The sequence below is a fragment of the Achroia grisella genome, unplaced genomic scaffold, assembly GCF_030625045.1.
Source record: "Achroia grisella isolate CSIRO2021 unplaced genomic scaffold, CSIRO_AGI_Agris_v1 utg900, whole genome shotgun sequence".
NCBI lineage: Eukaryota > Metazoa > Arthropoda > Insecta > Lepidoptera > Pyralidae > Achroia > Achroia grisella.
Genome location: NW_026713059.1, coordinates 4,634,018 through 4,652,082, shown reverse-complemented (window position 1 = coordinate 4,652,082; position 18,065 = coordinate 4,634,018). Strand labels below are relative to the sequence as shown.

The 18,065-nt window shown below is 37.7% G+C and overlaps 1 protein-coding gene across 1 annotated transcript in view; it reads right to left on the bottom strand.

Annotated features, from left to right (window-relative positions):
• LOC131853358 (cytoplasmic dynein 2 heavy chain 1) overlaps nt 1–18,065 on the bottom strand; it is a 78,980-nt gene that overhangs the window by 11,816 nt on the left and 49,099 nt on the right. Inside the window, 25 exon segments of the mRNA XM_059204226.1 lie at nt 92–232; nt 739–869; nt 1,307–1,499; nt 1,844–1,960; nt 2,324–2,473; nt 3,490–3,780; nt 4,351–4,460; nt 5,348–5,553; nt 7,343–7,497; nt 7,850–8,006; nt 8,142–8,242; nt 9,221–9,434; nt 10,489–10,698; nt 11,169–11,305; nt 11,527–11,623; nt 12,224–12,438; nt 13,110–13,308; nt 13,846–14,011; nt 14,279–14,465; nt 14,936–15,073; nt 15,692–15,777; nt 16,006–16,219; nt 16,431–16,544; nt 16,776–16,899; nt 17,666–17,820. Coding sequence (XP_059060209.1) covers nt 92–232; nt 739–869; nt 1,307–1,499; nt 1,844–1,960; nt 2,324–2,473; nt 3,490–3,780; nt 4,351–4,460; nt 5,348–5,553; nt 7,343–7,497; nt 7,850–8,006; nt 8,142–8,242; nt 9,221–9,434; nt 10,489–10,698; nt 11,169–11,305; nt 11,527–11,623; nt 12,224–12,438; nt 13,110–13,308; nt 13,846–14,011; nt 14,279–14,465; nt 14,936–15,073; nt 15,692–15,777; nt 16,006–16,219; nt 16,431–16,544; nt 16,776–16,899; nt 17,666–17,820 — 4,008 coding nt within the window.

Genomic DNA, 18,065 nt, shown 5'->3' with positions numbered 1-18,065 from the left:
TTACGGAATATCAATGCCGATCGCGCGCGAAGCAATGTGTCGCGTAAAGGCAGCTACTGCAATAGTATACAATATATGGTTTACGCGGTACCGGGCGGTGCAGGAAGTCGTCGATGAACAGTTGTAGGTCCGGCGGGACGGGCGAGGCGCCGACGAGCAGCGCCAGCCAGCCGCCGCGCCGCGCGCGCCGCACGCCCGCCTCCCACGCCGCGCGGCCCTCCTCCACGCCCACCTTCCGACACCCATCAATATAACTACACATTCATTTCAAACCAATTGTCACTTATAAAACATTACTTTAAAAAAATGGCAATTATTTTATATTTGCCACGCCGTGTCCGCGGTTTTAGCCGCATGAAATCCATAGGTAATCATGATCAAAATCCGTTCAGGACTTTTAGCGTGAAAGAGTAATAAACATCCAAAAACAAAACAAAATAAAAAGGATGTATTTTGTATAACAAAAATAATTAATTATTACACATTATTAGTACACTAGTATAACTCGGCGATTTTTCCTTCACTTACAATTTATACTATTTTTAGCAAACTTCGAAAGATATTTTTTTAATTAGCGATACATTAAGGTTATATATACAAACAAAATTATATCTTTTATGTATATAGGTAATTTATACTAGGTTGTATATTATTTTATTAAGAAACCTAACATTCTTATTACAGATTATTATATGATTATGAATTATATATTAAAAACATCTGACGTATCGTAGGTACCTGAACTAAATCCTGCGCGCGTGCAGCGAGCATGTCTGTTATATGCGTGCCCAACACTAGTGCTGGTCGCGCTATTCCGCGTTTCGCTCGTACCACCGCCGATATGGGATCTACGTTTATTGCACCAATTCCTGCGTCAAAAGAAAACTATGTTAAACTATACAGTACTACATATTTTAATACTACATATATAATATCCTGGTGAATATATTAACAATTCGTCATATTATAGACCATATGATACGCCAAATCCATCCTGAGTTTGGAATAAAGTCTGAGCATTGAACTAAAAGGAACCAGCAGACCACCAGCAGCTACATTAGATTTATGTCATAAACAAAACAATTTGACACTTGTTAGTTAACAGTATATTTATTTACCAGGTAAATTAATAGTGTCTCAATAGATCATTATCTATATTATAACAAGTAAAAACTGCATGAAGTTAGTAACAATAAAGAAATAGAAGTGAGTATACATGTTTTAATTCTTTACAAAGTAATAGTGCCAAACTAAAACAAGCGAAAACATACACTATTGGTAATATAATTAGGAAGTCGATGGTTACCTAGGAAGTGGTCGACTACTGCAACTATAGCTCTATAAAGTGACTCGGGCCTCAGGGCAGACACTGCAACAGCTGTTTCGAATGGCGTAAGTTGCAGACGAGCTATCGTGGACGGATCGCCCGAACGCAAATATTCCCGCCAAAGGGACTCATCTTTCAGGTTCAATTTGTTAAACAATTCTTCACATGTTGCCTGGAACATGAGTATTATTCATTTGTTATCACGTAAAAAGGCGACATCAATCATTGAGTAGTTCAAGTGGACTATTCTAGTGACACGTAAATACGTATTCCACTTATTTTGTTTGCAATAATGACACTACTGAATCGTTATTTAAAGGAGTTAGTAGGAGTAAGCTGTATATTATATGTTATACTATCCTTTCAAATAAAATAGTGAACCTCTGAAAAAGAATCGTAATTTGTTTTAAATGACAGAGTATTAAGATAACAAATATAAAAAATATGTATATAACAAATTAGATATATATCTTTAAGTTAAAAAGTATAATTAATAGCAAATTAAATATAACATACCTTTAACTGTGCGATTTTGTCCACGTGTTCTTTAGGTATCCATGAATGATTCCTTTTGATCTCATCAATAGTAGCTTGATCTTCAATAACAAAATTTCCAATAAATACTTGCCATAACTGAAATACAATTATAAAAGTCATTCTCATAGATTATGTAGTTTCTCTAGATTATAATACCAAACGAATATACTTACACTAAAATATTAATACAAATAAGGGGCAACACGATACCCAATACATAGATATCTAAGATCATAAAACCTCGCAAACAGAAAGCACTATATGTATGAATGCAGAAGAATTGCCAAGAAGATAGACCAATTATCAAAATTTGTGCAACTTGGACAGAGAAAGCCTTCAATAATTTTAAAAAGTTTGTTCGTGACGTTCATATTTAAAGGGATCTACAAGGTTTATTGTAAGAAAGATACCAAACAATTTTATATGATATAGACTATTGCTAATAACCATAACATGTACCTTATGAGGTATTTCTTCATCGTACACTTCTTTTAGAAGATACAGTATCACAATATATTTGTCTTTCTTGTGCACGGCCAGCGACACTCTCTCTATGATTTTTTTCGTTACAAATTTGATGACTTCATCGTCATTAATGTTCTTCGGATCCTTGAAGTAGAATTAAATAATTATAATTAATACATTTTGAATTGATTGCAACTGTATTTTGAGTGACAACGGGAAGGAACATATTAGATTTATTTTTGTATATCCATTATTGCACTATAAAGAGTGTACAAGAGGCGAGCTTAATGCCATATGGCATTCTCTACCAGCTAACCTCTGAGTAGAACTAGAAAGCGTTGTAGGGCAGTGATGGTGAAAAATAATAATGAAAAATTATATTACAATATATATCCGACTCTATTTTCCGCGTTTAGTTGTTAGATATATTAACATTATAAGAGAATCTTATTACATTGCTGGCATTGAATACAATCTGTTCTATTAATTGATAATGTAGTTGTAGTTTCTATAGGTGAATTATTAATAAAATCATTCTAGTATTTTTGAAATTTATTCATTATAAATATATAAAAATATAAAAAAAAAAGAATTTAAGTTAAAAAACATATCAGTAGTGATGATGTCATACTATCGAATCTCAATTATATGTACTCATTATACCCTATGCATTGAAAGTTCAATGTTAGAGTTAGAGTTGTCACTATTGCAACGTCCAGTACTCTGCAAGCGTACACGTTTGTGAACATGTCTGGCAGATATTTTTTTTCCTGACCTACCGTCAGTTTTTAATAATTATCACTGCAAACTGGCGGACTATGGAGAAAAATAAATTCTTTAAAATAGAATAGTATTTTACAAGGAAGTGAAATGACATGAATCCTACACGCATTAACGAAAGATTGAATGAATGAATTTTTATTTGAAATAAAACTTGTGTACAAAACAACTGTTTCGGTGTTTTCTGAGCGGCTGAAGGCCAACTTCCGCCTGACGGATACGACTTTAGTCTGAGGGCACAGCTAGGGTTTCGAACCTCGGCTCAGGCCGTCATAATTTCGGTGTCGATCGGAGGGGGTCAATAATGTGTCGAGTAAAGGTAGCTATTTAAAGTTATGTTCGGTGTGGGGGTACCGCGTGTACAAGATTAGTGAACGGACCGGTCGAGTGCGCAGCGCGTCTGCATAGAGACGAAGCGCGTCGTCGAGCGGCAGCGCGAGCAGTGGGCGGCGCGCGGCCAGCCGCCGGACGGCGAGTGCCAGCAGCGCCACGCGGCGGGCGCTCCGCTCGAACGCGCGGCACGCGTCACGCGACGTCGCCTCGTGGTCGCGCGCCGCCTGTAACGCCGCCGCGATCGTGCCGCTCGTCGACCGCGTCTCGTTCAGCGACGCCAGCAAATTGGCGTCGTGTAAGATATCGCTCTTCGTGGACAGCTCGCGTAGTAGATTTTCCTAAGCATGTCGTTATTCGACATTACATACATAAATGTAATACGACTAGCGTTGAAGTACAAGCATAAGGAATAATAACTATCTTTAACATGAGTGCGTCAAAACATAATGGAAAACGATAATGTAAAGGTGTTCTAAATTTATTAATAATACATATTACGAAATAGAAATAGACATAATCTTTACCTTTATCTTTTTGTACTTGCTTCGGCAGTACATATACTAATATATAATATTTATTGATATAAACTCAATGCTAGTACTTTTGAATAGTCATATTTATTTATTCTACGTAGATAAATAGTTCATATTAGGTAATTATGATAACATCACAAGGCAACACTACATAGTGATGTCATATAGACAATTTCGGGCCAACCGGCATACTTATTATATCACACAATTTGATTTTTAGATAAGAATCAATCAAGGCCTGTGTAATATTACAATCTAAGTATTTATGCATAAACTATCATAATTTTTATATGATATATCCTCCATTATCTGAATTATACCATATATAGCGGAATCGTATCCTATGGATCAATACAAATAAGGCAATAGATATACCTGTAGTTCGTGTTGCTGCTTCTGCAAAACAGCTTTGGTCACCTTGATTTCTTTAGATTTTTCAGTTACTTCAGGATTTTGCTGCTGTAACGCGTAGTAAACTAATCGATCTAAAATTTAAAAAAGTATGTTTTATAAACAAAATAAGCTTATTACTTATTTGAGTATTTTAACAATCTAATAAATTACCAATTTATTTATGTTTGTATATATGTCTCGTACAAAAGGCAAAAGATTTTTGGATCTCTAAGACAAATTTATCAAGGATTTGACTTTATACAAATTTGTGAATAGATAAGGCTGCGAAATTACAGGGAATGGACGCGTTATATCACAATCCTTCTGAACGAATGGTAGGTAGAAGTTACATGACGACGTGATGTCCGTAATGCTGTTCTATCTACACCTATAGAAGGTACATGCGAAGATAAATAAAAAAAACTAATTTCTTGTGAGTTCTTCTCTATTGAAGCAGTTGGACAAGGATAGTGGTAAATAAATTAGAAAATGTTATAAAAATTAGATATGGCGGATTTCATGCCTGATTTCATTCTCTATCAGTCAGCTCGCGCTGATTAGATATAATAAGGTGGTGCAATAATAGATATTCAGACATATAAACAGATAAAAAAGTGTGGTGTGTTTATATTTATATAAAAATACTATTATAATATACCTATATAAAACATAAATAGATAAATATTTTTTACTATAAAGACATTAACGACTGCCACTGTTCATCAAGAATGTTTGGAATTCCAGTTAGATACAAAGTGATAATATAGATATATTTGAGCCTGGCACAAGCATTTTTATGCTTTAACAACTATATAAAACGAAATAAATATGTGTTAAAAAAATATTTTTTAATATTTTATACAGTCAAGTCAAGAGTAGTACAGGCACTATTCGAGTTTCCATGTAACAGCTTAGACGGCATCAGATGAGATTGCGGTCAAACGCGCTCAAAAGGAATAACAATAACGTGCGTAGGTACCGGTGAGGGGGTGTAGGCGCGCGGCGAAGTGTAGTACGGAGAGCGTTGCGGCGACGCGCGGCGGCATGCGGGGCGCGGCCGTCGCGCGCGACACCAGCACCAGCCGCGCGCGGCCCGCCGCCGCCGCCGCCGCCGCCGCCGCCCACGCGCGCGACCACCGCTCCGCCTCCGTCACCACGCGCGCACCACCATCACACTAACACCACCTCCGTCAAAACCTCTCACCAGGATGAATATGTATGTAAATGTAGACAAAGAGAACGAGAACGTGGCGCGCGCCGCCAGGTCGTATGTTCCTGAATCATCAATCGTGAATGCTCTAGCGCCTGTTTGTAATAATTAATTATCATTGCAAAATGGACAACATCTGACTGAGCAAAAACATAATTATAAAGTTATTGATAATTTATTAATCTCATTGAAAAATAGAATTTGTGTAAAAATCTAAATAGAAATAGAAATAGAAATAATCTTTATTCAAATAAACTCATTACAAGCACTTTTGAATAGTCATATTTTGATTCTACCACTCATTCGGAATGCAGATTCATCACAAGAAGAATGAGCAAGAAACTTGTGTGTTGCTCTTTTTAATAGATGTTTTTTTTTATATAAATAATTACAGTATAACAAGTAAGAGGCATGCGATAATCAACATAGAAGTCGCTACGCACTCATTATTAATGTAATCAGATAATATTGTCAGTGCTATGGATTTAAAGTTTTTCTATAAAAACATTATTATCGTTAACGAATTCTTCAATTTTATAGTAAGCTTTTTTGCAAAGGAACTGTTTTATTTGACATTTAAATCTTTTTTCTGGCAGATTTATAACATACTGTATTTTATTGTAAAACCTTACGCAATTGCCATAAAACGAATTACTATTTAGCCAAACGACATTTAGGTAAAATCAGTTTGTTATTGTTACGTAAGCTTTATTAGTACAATCACTAACTCTTTTGAAACTGTCTATATTCCTTCTGGCATAGATGATATTTTCATAAATGTATTGAGCGCCCATACCATAAATGGAGCGAATGGCCCTCTTTTGTAAAGTAAATATTGTATTTATATCAGCTGCTTTGCCCCATAACAAAATACCATACGACATAATGCTATGGAAATAGCTAAAATAGACAAGTTTAGCCGTTGCCACGTCTGTTAATTGTCTAATTCTTCTTACCGCATAAGCGGCAGAACTAAGTCGACTCGCCAATTTAGTAATATGAGCACCCCATTGCAACTTGGAATCTAAATACCTAGAAATACAGTATCGTCAACAAAATTAATAGATTTATTGTCCAATACGATTTTTGAATCTACCGGCCTTACATTGGGGAGAGTAAATTTGATACATTTAGTTTTATTTGCATTTAGTAGCATATTATTTGCCGTTTAACCGTAACCATTTTAAAACATAAGAGAGAGAACCGTTTACTTCGTCAATATCATCAATATGTCGATTGACTTTGAATTAATCATCAGCAAACAGAACTATGTAGCTATCTTTTCTACCATATAAGGAAGATCGTTTATGTAAACTAAAAAAAGAAAGGACCCAGAATAGAGCCCTGAGGAACACCCATTTTAATACTAGTTCCCTCAAACTTTACACCATTTATTTCAACAACTTGCATTCTATTATTTAGATAGGATTTCATCATGCATAGTGCTTCATATCTAATACCGTAATGTTCTAATTTGAGTAAGAGTGTTTCATGATCAACGCAATCAAATGCTTTTGAGAGGTCACAGAATACACCGATAGCATCCTGAGACCTCTCCCAACAGTCAAAAATGTTTTTTTTTATTAAAGCCAAATTTTAAAAGGAAGTTAAATAACTTGAAATATACCCACTAACTATTTTTATCCAAGACAATTATCAACGGCAAAAAAATCGTTTACTTTCAATGTATTAAATAAAACTCAAGTAGTTAATGCTATAGCTGACACTGTTGTAAAATCAAGTAAACAAATAAGTGGTCTATACCTGACTGCATACTGGACCGCAGTTTGTAGTTTATCGCTATTTTGCGATACAAACTCGCAAGAAGTATCGGCCAAAGTGTTCTTCAACCATGCGAGCGCATCGCCATCAGGGTCAACGATCAGTGGCGTAAACCCACAATTATGACCTTCTAGAATCTAATTCATAAAATCATATTAGAATTAATGAAATTACTACTACATTTATTATGATCACAATTTCGAATAAAGAATCACATATAACGAGTATTGTCTAGAAACGACGACTCTAAGTAACTCTTTCATCTCTTTCCCTCCCATTCCAAACTGTCGCAACCTGTAGGTAAATATACCTACAAGTTGCAAGTTGTAAGACTTTAATACCAGTATTGATTGCAGTACCTTCATAATTTACTGGGTACTACCCACGTTAAGGTAATTGTAAATTATTGGGTACTCTCATCTATATATATCTATTTATACATACATCTCTCAAATTAAAATAGTCAAATGTTTTCCTGTATTAACTCACTTCATCGATCAAGATTGCATTTTTGACAGCGGACATATCCGACGGCAACCCCTCCGCTTCCCATTTAAGTTGTTTTTCAGTCGTTGACAAAAAGTTTGGAACAGAAAATGTAGGATCATCAAACCCGATGAGAGCGCTCCATTTATTGATGTAATCCCTGCAAATTTCAGTATTGACATTGATAACATTTGCTATTTATTCTGTAAAACATTTGACGTAAATAACAGGTAGAATTAAACCCATTTATTAATTATTTTATAATATAATATACGACAGTCGTAAATAATTTTACCTGGCTTGTGGTTCTGTCATATGTGGCAAGTACACAATATAGGCAGCAGCCAGTAATGATCGTGGATTTAGTTCAGTTATTTCTTTCGAAATATGTTCCAGCTGAAATAAAATACATGATAAATTCAATACAGTGTCATAATATGTGTAAATATTAGTATGTCATTCCAAAGTCACATACAACTAGATAATCTATCAATAATATATTGAAAAATATATATACGATTATGAACCCATATACGATTACAACGCACTCTGTTTACAAGTTCGCGATAATCGGATTTTATTAACGAATTTTTATGATATTTTCATACGTGATTTCTGATGAAGGTGTAAACAATTCGGTGTTCTGTGGTAAATAACTGGAAATACCCGTGCAAAGCCGGGGAACTTAGTATTCGATAATACATTACGCATTTAGCTACGATATCTATGTAATTTAAATCAAAAATTAACACGTAAAGTATGTGCATGTTTATAACGACACTTACAGTGAATTTTGACATCCATCTACGCGAGGGATATTAACAAAAAGTATTGTTGTCATATAAACAAATAACAAATAAATCATAATTTATATTTGTATACAAAATCTTACTAACATCACAAATAAGATAATATTACATACTATCTTATTTGTGATGTATACAAATTTCGTTATACAGAATAACACATATGCTATAATTTAAATAAGATATTATTAATATCTATTTGTTCATTTACTCGGTGTTTGCAACTCCGTATATTCGTACGGCGTACGGCGTAACTCCGTAGGTATTCGCAAAATAATCAAGACTGCGTCACAGACTACAAGTTGTGCGGGTATGCACACTGCGTGTGTGTGTGTGTGTGTGCAGGTGGAGCGGCTGCGCGGGCAGCACGCGTGCACTGTGTGTGTGTGTGTGTGTGTGCAGGTGGAGCGGCTGCGCGGGCAGCACGCGTGCACTGTGTGTGTGTGTGTGTGCGTGTGTGTGTGTTGTGTGTGTGTGTGTGTGTTGTGTGTGCGTGTGTGTGTGTTCGCGCGCGCGCTTGTGTGTATATGTGTTTTGTGTGTTTGTGTGCGTGTGTTGGCGTACTGACGTCTCGCTGCCAGGCGTGGTACTCGTCGGCGAGGCGGTCGAGCAGGCCGGTGGCGGCGCGGATGGTGTCGTCGGCGGTGGTCAGCTTCAGCTCGAGTGCGGCCGCGTCGCGCGTGTGCTGCCCGAGCTGCTCCTTGAGGGCCGCCACCCGCGACTCCACACTCTCCAGCCCGCTCGACAGCGCGGCCAGTTGGGCCTCGGCGTCTTCTAAGTTCCTAACAAATGTTTCTACTATATTGTGACTTCTACCGGAGAGGTTGCAACTGGTTAAAACCGGTTATCACAAATAAATATAGAATTAATTAATAGAGGTTTCCATAGAAACATTCTCGCCGTCTTCAATCGTGCGTGCTTTTGGGCTTTTTTTTAAATAATTAATTATTATTGGAAATGGCGACATCTAACTATAGAGCAAAAACATACTTACTACAACTTATAAAATTATTGATAATATATAAAACCTTAAACATGTCTTTGATAAATAAATCTGATGAAATAAAATATAAATTTTAAAAGAAAATGAAATGACATGAATTTTCCGCACAAACACGCAGACAAATGAGAGGTTCTTAGAACTGCTCGCGCTAAATCGCGCGCTCCTGATCGCGTAAAATAATATATCATGTAAAGGCAGCTACTGATAAAGACGGCTGAGTTTATATTAATTATATGAAACTGTTATTAGCGTATATAGTGTGGTTGGTCTATACCGGACCGTAGCTATAGTTGTGTATGTATCTGCCGGCCGGCCATCTTTAAGTATGTTTTAATCAGTCGCTACAATACAACTATAGAGACACAACGTGGTTTTATTGAAATTTGAATACAAAATTCCACTTCTTCCAAAGCAAAATAAAAGCAGCCTTAACACAAATCAAGTTCAAATTCAAATTATCTTCATTCATGTAGGTCTATCACAGACTCTTATGATATGTCAAATCTACCGTCAGTTCGGAATGATTCGAGATGAGAAGAACTGACAAAAACTCAGCTCGTATTCTATTAAAAATAAATGTTATACATGTTTACAACAATGCAGATTCATTTTTTAATTAAAATTTGGGAGAATAGAGCGACCACCGGCACATGCTACTGCAAAAACAATAGTCTAATCGGCGTTCGTAACCCCACAAGCGGCACCCGTTCACGAGTATGCCGAATGAGTCACAATCAACATAGTGTCTTTTGAGTGATGATGTAGTGTCTTTTCTTCGAGTCGAGCGTGCGGTTATGGAGTATGTTTTAAGATGAAAGGTGTGTTAAGTGTACTTGTGCAGGTGTCGCTGCTGGTCCTGCAGCGGGCGGACGCGTGCGAGCGCGGCGCCGTAGTCGAGGTTGGCGCGCACCCACGCGGCCAGCGGCGCGCACGCGGCCGACGCGCGCCGCGCCGCCGCCGCCGAGAACGAGCCGCCGCGCGCCGCCACCAGCCGCTGCACCGACCCCAGCGCCTCGGGCCCGATCCGACTCGCGTCCAGGCATCTGCACCCGCACCCACCACACTTTATGGCTCACTGCCTGTGCCCGCGGTTCCATCCGCGTCAAATTCTACAGTTTAGCTAGCTAGCCTACTAGATTTTACCCGCGGCTTCGCTCGCATTGAATGCATTAAATATTTTTTTTTAATAAAAAGTATCCTATATTCATTCGAATACCTTATGTATATAATAATATACAGAAGTAAATAGTATATAATAATAATATGTGTACAAAATTTCATGATGATCGGTTCAGTAGGTTTTGAGTGAAAGCGTAATGAACATCCGTACTTTCACATTTATAATATTAGCAAGGATTAAAACTTATTCATTTTTGGTGTACGTGGCTTTTCTGCAGCTCCGGTGACGACCACCGAGTAGCTTGGTAGTTGTCATTGATACCGATCCAAGTTTCAATTACATAAAAGAAAAAATTGTCAATTATCATGATTATAAACGAATAAAATAAATTACCTGATATCTTCTTTAACTCCTCGTTTAGATAGGAAATTCTTCATAGAATGCCATGAAGTGTCAGCGATGCCCATTAGTCGTAATACGCCTTCCAGAACGTCCCGCACCACGTCAGGCGGCGCTCTCAGTGAACGAATCTATTAACATTAAAGATAAAATTTAACACAAAAATGTTCATTTCAAATAAAATCAATTAATGCTATTTTTAAACATAAATAATGGAATACTTTCAATACCCATTTTTTTAAATTTGCGTAACGGGTGTTAATAAATTAATAAATAAACAACGTATTATAACTGATTTTTTTTATGTTGGTATAAAAGTAGGTATACTTATTATACATTATATTATACATACTTCGCTTAGTGATTCTGGTCGTATATCGCCAACTGCTGCACGAGCCGCTGCTATAACAGGCTCTACAGAAGCTAATTCTGCCTCTATTTCTTTTTTCCTAATAAATAATTGAAACAAAAAACATCACATTTTAACAGAAAGTAACATATTTTAGTACAGACGTTTCGGCTGATTATTCCGATCAAAATAATGAAAATAATTTAATCTATATTTAAGGGAGGGTCGCATGAAAGCCCGGGTAAAAGCGTTCCGAACTGAAAACGGGACAATCAGGTAAAGTGGGCCAAATCATATAATAATGCTTATGAAGGGTTATTGAAGTGAGAAAGATAATTAGTGCTTAATTATTGATGAATTCATGAGGATGGCTTAAGTGACTTCTGTGCCTACATGTACTTTTCTGTCAACACTCGGCACTCCACCATTTGTTTATGCCTCCACATAACTTACATTTAAGTGAATAGTCAGTTCGCATTATGACTATCGAATAAATTTACTAATGTAGTACAACAATTTCATCTGCATACTTGCTACCCGGATACAACAAGAACAAATAAGTTAAGTAGCGACACCTCAACGCATCTTAGATTACGCTACAGTGGTGAGGAATATCGATCGCGCTAAAACTTAATAACAATTAAGTCAATCGACATACTCATGATTTAATCACTGCCTGTAAAAAAAAGTGATAGTGTACCTTATCTGCAGATTGTCGTTCTCCGTCTGTATGGTGCGCTTGAGTGCTTCCATCTCGTCCTTCTTGTCGGTGGTGGCGGTGACGGTGGCGGTGATCTGGTCGAGCGCGGCTGCGGCGGCGGCGCGGCGCTGCTGCAGCTCGTGGTGCTGGCCGGCCGCCGCGCGCTGCAGCGTCTCCACCGCACTACGCGCGCGCTGTAGCGCCTCCACGCCCGCCTGCACGCAACACACTCCGTGTACACCACACCGCACATGCTGCTTACGGTGCAATATACAATTGCCGACATATGTAAATTCACCTCGTAAAGCATTTCACTCATTATATTTCTTTTCAATGATCGAGTCGCATTCAACCGAGGTGATTTTAGGGAGGTGAGTGTAGATGGCACTCCGAATCTGAAGGACTTTTGGAACAGCTAAATACCAACTCTCGCCTGACGGAAACCACTTTAGTCTGAGAATTGCCGATCGATCCCCCGTCCAATTCAAACGGAGATTGAAATTCCGTAAGCCTAAGCCCAGGTTCGAATCCCTAGACTAAAGTGCCCTCAGACTAAAGTCGTATCCGTAAATTTTTCGATTTTTAAATCAATATACTGATTAGTTATTTTAGCTGAGTTTCTTGCCAGTTCTTCTCAATTGAATCTGTATACTGAACTGGATGGCAGGAAAAACATATTAATTCAAAAATATTAATAAAAATTACGTTCATAAGCGGCTAAAATGTACTACATGGATAAATGATTTTTGATTTGATTTGAGTATTACACAGAGTATTATGATATATACGTTTCGATCTGTAAAAACCTGTAAGTGACTGTTCTGATTTAATTTTGTTTACCACTATGTTTGTAAATAGCCTTGGTTTTCCAAAAAAAAAAACAAACCTGTAATATCCCCTGCCTCTGCAATAGAGCATCTCTCTTCCTGCTCAAGATGCGGTAGTAACTTTTGATAAAGTTGACATATCTGCAGGGCGCGCGCATCAGTTCGGATTCAATACTATAGTAGATACTGACGAACCCATCAACAGGAACTGGTTCAGATTCTTCTTTGTTCGATTGCGATAAACTCTCCTTTATCAGTCTGCAATAAAAATGTTAAATTGGATAATACCATTAATGTTCCACTGTTATTAATGTCTTTTATACAGTACCTAAATTAAATTGTTCGGGTATTAACGTATCCTACGTTAGTCAATGGGGTTAAACATCATTAGCAATATCAATTAGTTCATATCCACGTAGTTCCACATGGATTGTGATTATTTTCTGATGATTTTGCCATGATTGACTAAATGACCTGATTTCGTTCTAACTTTATTAGACTATACCTATACAACTTCACAGAACTAAAAAGGGAGGCGAGTATAGAGAACATTCAACCCGTGTAAGGATTTATAGCGGCTGACGACCAACTCCTGTCTGACGGATACGATTGAATTCCTTAATTTACCAAACTTATATATCCAACATAAAATTTACGAAAATAAAACAATACATATAGGTTTTTCCACTATATATATAAGAAAAAATAATACGCGACTACCTACCTGTCTTAGAAACAAGTGCATGGTGCATTTTAAACACTAAGTGCATACAAGTAGTGCGGCAGGCCGGGTACCTATTGATAATCAGCTGGGGTACTTCGTGCAAGGTCTCGGCTGACCAACTTTCAATCCATATTAGATGACTCTCTTCGTACAATAGTGGGTATTTTTCTAACAGTTCAGAAAGATTTTCTTGATTCTTGTCGATACATATCACTATGCCTAAGTTTTGTTTTATATCTGAAAAACAGTGAACATGAAATTCATTATTAAGTAAATGCACCTAGAGGCCATACATTATCACGTTAAGAGCAGTTATTAATTCCTAAATCATGTTTGCCTGCAATTTTATACATTTATGTATGCTTCTTCAATTCATAAAATATTATGTCGCATTAGTATTCGTCTAATATAATTATAATTACAATTATAATTATATATACATGATGAAATTTAATGGTTAAAGAAATGTATTCAAGTAGGTATAAGTTGAGGCGAGTGCAATACCATGCAACTGGTGGGTGGGAAGCTGGTGCGGTCGCAGGTGCGGCGGCAGCGCCAGCAGCGAGCGCGCACGCCGCAGCGTCTCCACCGCCGCCAGTTCCGCCTCCGCCTCCGCCTCCGCCTCTGCTCCTGCCTCGCTCCCCACCCGCACCACCAGCACCGTGCGACCCTCGCTCGCAGAACACAATGCCTAAGGTTCCGATTTCATATTAGTAACTAAAATAAGCTCTATAATAAATTTGAAGCTTGCATTCGGTTTAAGTAATAAGATTCGTATCTTGTCATTTCTATAAGTAATGGTCATACACTTTGGTTTGCAATATTTGCCATAAAAACTGATATACTTTTTATTTACAGTTGATTTTGCGATTTACGCAGGTGAGGAGGCGTATAAAAATTAGTAATTATATTATCAATATTGATTAGTTTGAACTCCGATTTAATTTACATAGATTTAAAACCAATTTACTGTTGTTATACATTTGCATTTGGATTATTACTCTCGTATAAAACAATGCAATTGAAGTGGATACAAAATCAAATTTGTGGCCAATTTTAAATATTAGAATAACTGTTTCTTCGAGAATAAACTTTAACAGCATTGGCAAAGAAATTAATTGTAATTGTCAAAATAATATATATAGATAATATAGGCATTACGTTTTTGAATACAGTGTTGAACTGGTGGTGGTGGTCCACGCAGTGACCGGTCGCGGGCAGTGCGGCGGCTACGAGCGCGGCGGCCGCGCCCGCGCCCGCGCCCGCGCCGCTCACGCACGCTACCAGCCCGCCGCCCGTCTGTAACAAACACCCATCCTCACGGCTATAATACCGCGGCAGACTGGCAACATTCACTTTACGGCAGGTACATAAACTAAAAGATAGAAGCAAGTAAATGTCGATTATGGATTCAATACATACATTTGGAATACTAATTTGTCTAATTTGTAGTTTCACATGATATGGATGGCGCCACCCTCGAGAACCCATCAATACGCATACGGTTTAAAGATGGAAAGGAGAAAGGGATAGGTTCTTTCCGTGCAAGGCTGAGACAACGATACGTGGAATCTATATTATTATCAGTTACGCAATTACTGTGTAGTATCATTTGAAAGTTGAATAATGATTAAGTGCCGCTGCATGAACGTATCATTTCTGAAACTTCCCAATACGATGTAGTGTTACAACAACTGTAGTTAATAACTCGACATTGATCTGTAATTTTACTGAACACTACGATATCCATTTTTTTTTAACGTTTTACTTTATATTTACCCTAGGAATAGTAACATACGGTTCACTAACGTTGAGAATATATGAGTAGAAACTCATATATTTTCAACGTTAGTGTACCATATTATACCGTATTCCTAGCTTTAACTAACTAGTTTATTATAGAAAAGAAACACTCACCGCTCGTGCTATAGCTGGACATAGCACAGATAGTTCAGAACAAACTTCTATACCAGTCTCGCCAAATGCATTCTCGTCATCGGTCACTGTGAAGCAAAACGTTAAAAAATGACTTGCTGCCTAAATAATATGGTCTATAATTATATCGACAAACTTTACTTGCTTATATACTTTGACAATCTCAGTGATCTAGCGGTAGCGATATATTCAATTCCATTTAGATTTCTAATTATAGGGTGCATTTTCAAGTACGATCTACGCTTTCTAAAAGGTTACTAACTTGTTAAAGGCAAATTTTGGAAATTAATACTTACGACATTGATTAATAAGCTTCTGTGTCCTCTGATACCATTCTTTTTTATCCACCATTTCCATATAAACGCCATCGCCACGTAGTTTAGCCGTGAAGTATGGCTTATCATTAGTCATGCTCTTCAAATATTTCCTACATATGGTAGTGAATTGGTCTTTCTCCACATTTGCCACCAATCTATCTCTGAATATTGCATCTGCTTCAGTACTTAAAGCCTTGAAAAGGGAAAACAATATTCAAATTAAAAAGCAATTCCTACATACTACATAACAAAATAAAAGACACTGTTACAATAAACTAATAAATAATCGAAATCGAAGTTTTCAAATACTTTTTTATTTTATATGTGTTTGTTGCAAACATAATATATAAAGTAGCAAAATTTAGATTGGGTTTAGTGAATGTTTGAAGTAATTATATGTTTACCATTATAATTTCTGCCATATTTGACGGTGAATACCACTTGACGTTCTCAGTCCAAGTGATTAGGTGAGATGTGTTCCATTTGTAATGAATTCTTGATTGAAAGCACTCCGTTACCTGAAATCATACAAATGTAGATACTGTATTTATAAATAAAAACAAAAGATTTTAATTTTGATCATTTCTCAAAAACAATCAGTAGTCAAATCCTCTTCTTTAAAAATAGTCGGTACGAGTGGATTAGAAGTAGTACCATGGCGTATATATCTTTTGAAAATAGTAAAAAATAACAATGATGTTTATAACATTCACTATATTATTTATCACATGTTAGTAAAATTAATATACCTCTTTGAATATTGAAACAAGATCATTTGCGAGGGCTACGACTTCATTCTCGGATATGTACTTGTCAACACAGTTTCTCAATGAATTTTTTGTTAGTTCAAGTAACTCCTCATCATCAGGTTCTCTGAAATGATTATTTATTTAACATTAACATTTTTAATACAGTTCAAGAGGTCTTATATTGTTTAATTATTACACTGAATTCGGGTTTTACTTTTATGGTATTATAATTGTGAATAAATAAATCAATAATGTATTAACATGTTCGGGATTTATTTTAACAGAATGTGAATATGCACTCATTAGTTGTGTGTAGCTGTGTTGTGATAAGTATGCTGAATGTAGTTCAGAGAATGATGAGCAGCGAGAGGTCATGGCATGGCGTATGTGCGCGTGTACACACACGCTTCCATTGAGCATTGAGTAGGGCGAGATAGGTCACCATATTTTTTTTTATTGGGGAGGTTTGGGATATTTTCAGTTGCTTGGACACTGCGACCTACATCTATTGTGCTCACCCTTTTTCAGAGTTCACTTCCTAGATCCGTTAGGGAATTGAAGGATATTCTTCGGATCCAGGATACAGTGTAAACTTTCCAAAGGTGATATTACAACTACATATACAGGCGTTTCCTCTTCAGTTTGGCAAAATCTGCAGATTTTTGCTGTGCATAGGCCGATGGTTTGCCATATGTTTGTTCAATTTGCAGTGTGCGAGGGTCCCGGTCATGATTAGGTACCCCACCGATGGTGCCTGCCCTACACCATTTACAGGGCGGCTCAACGCCGCCGGAGATACGGTAGAATGCGAGCACGCCACATACAATAGGGAGTTCAGAAGGTACACCAGGCAATGGTGAGTATATATCGTGGTGAGTGTGAGTACGCACGGTAGAGGGCAGGGCGCGAGTGCGAGCGCGAGGCGCGCGTCGGCGAGCGGCGCGCGGGCGGCGGCCAGCAGGCGCGCGCGCGCCGCCCACCCCCACCACGCGCCGCCCTCCTCGCCCTCCTCGCCCGCCGCCCAGAACCCGCCCTGCTGCACCACCTGCCGCACGCACACGCTATACCACACCTCGCGCACCTCTACACACTACTCTACTATATACCTATAAATTATAGGTATATGGGATTTATTATAGCCTATAATAAATCCCATACATCATCGTCTTCATCATCAGCCCACTGCTGGAAATAGGCCTCTCTCGAGGCACGTCACGGGGCACGATCTTCAGCCGTTCTCTTCCAGTTATTACCCGCAACCCTATATATGTCGTCGTTCCACCTAGTTGC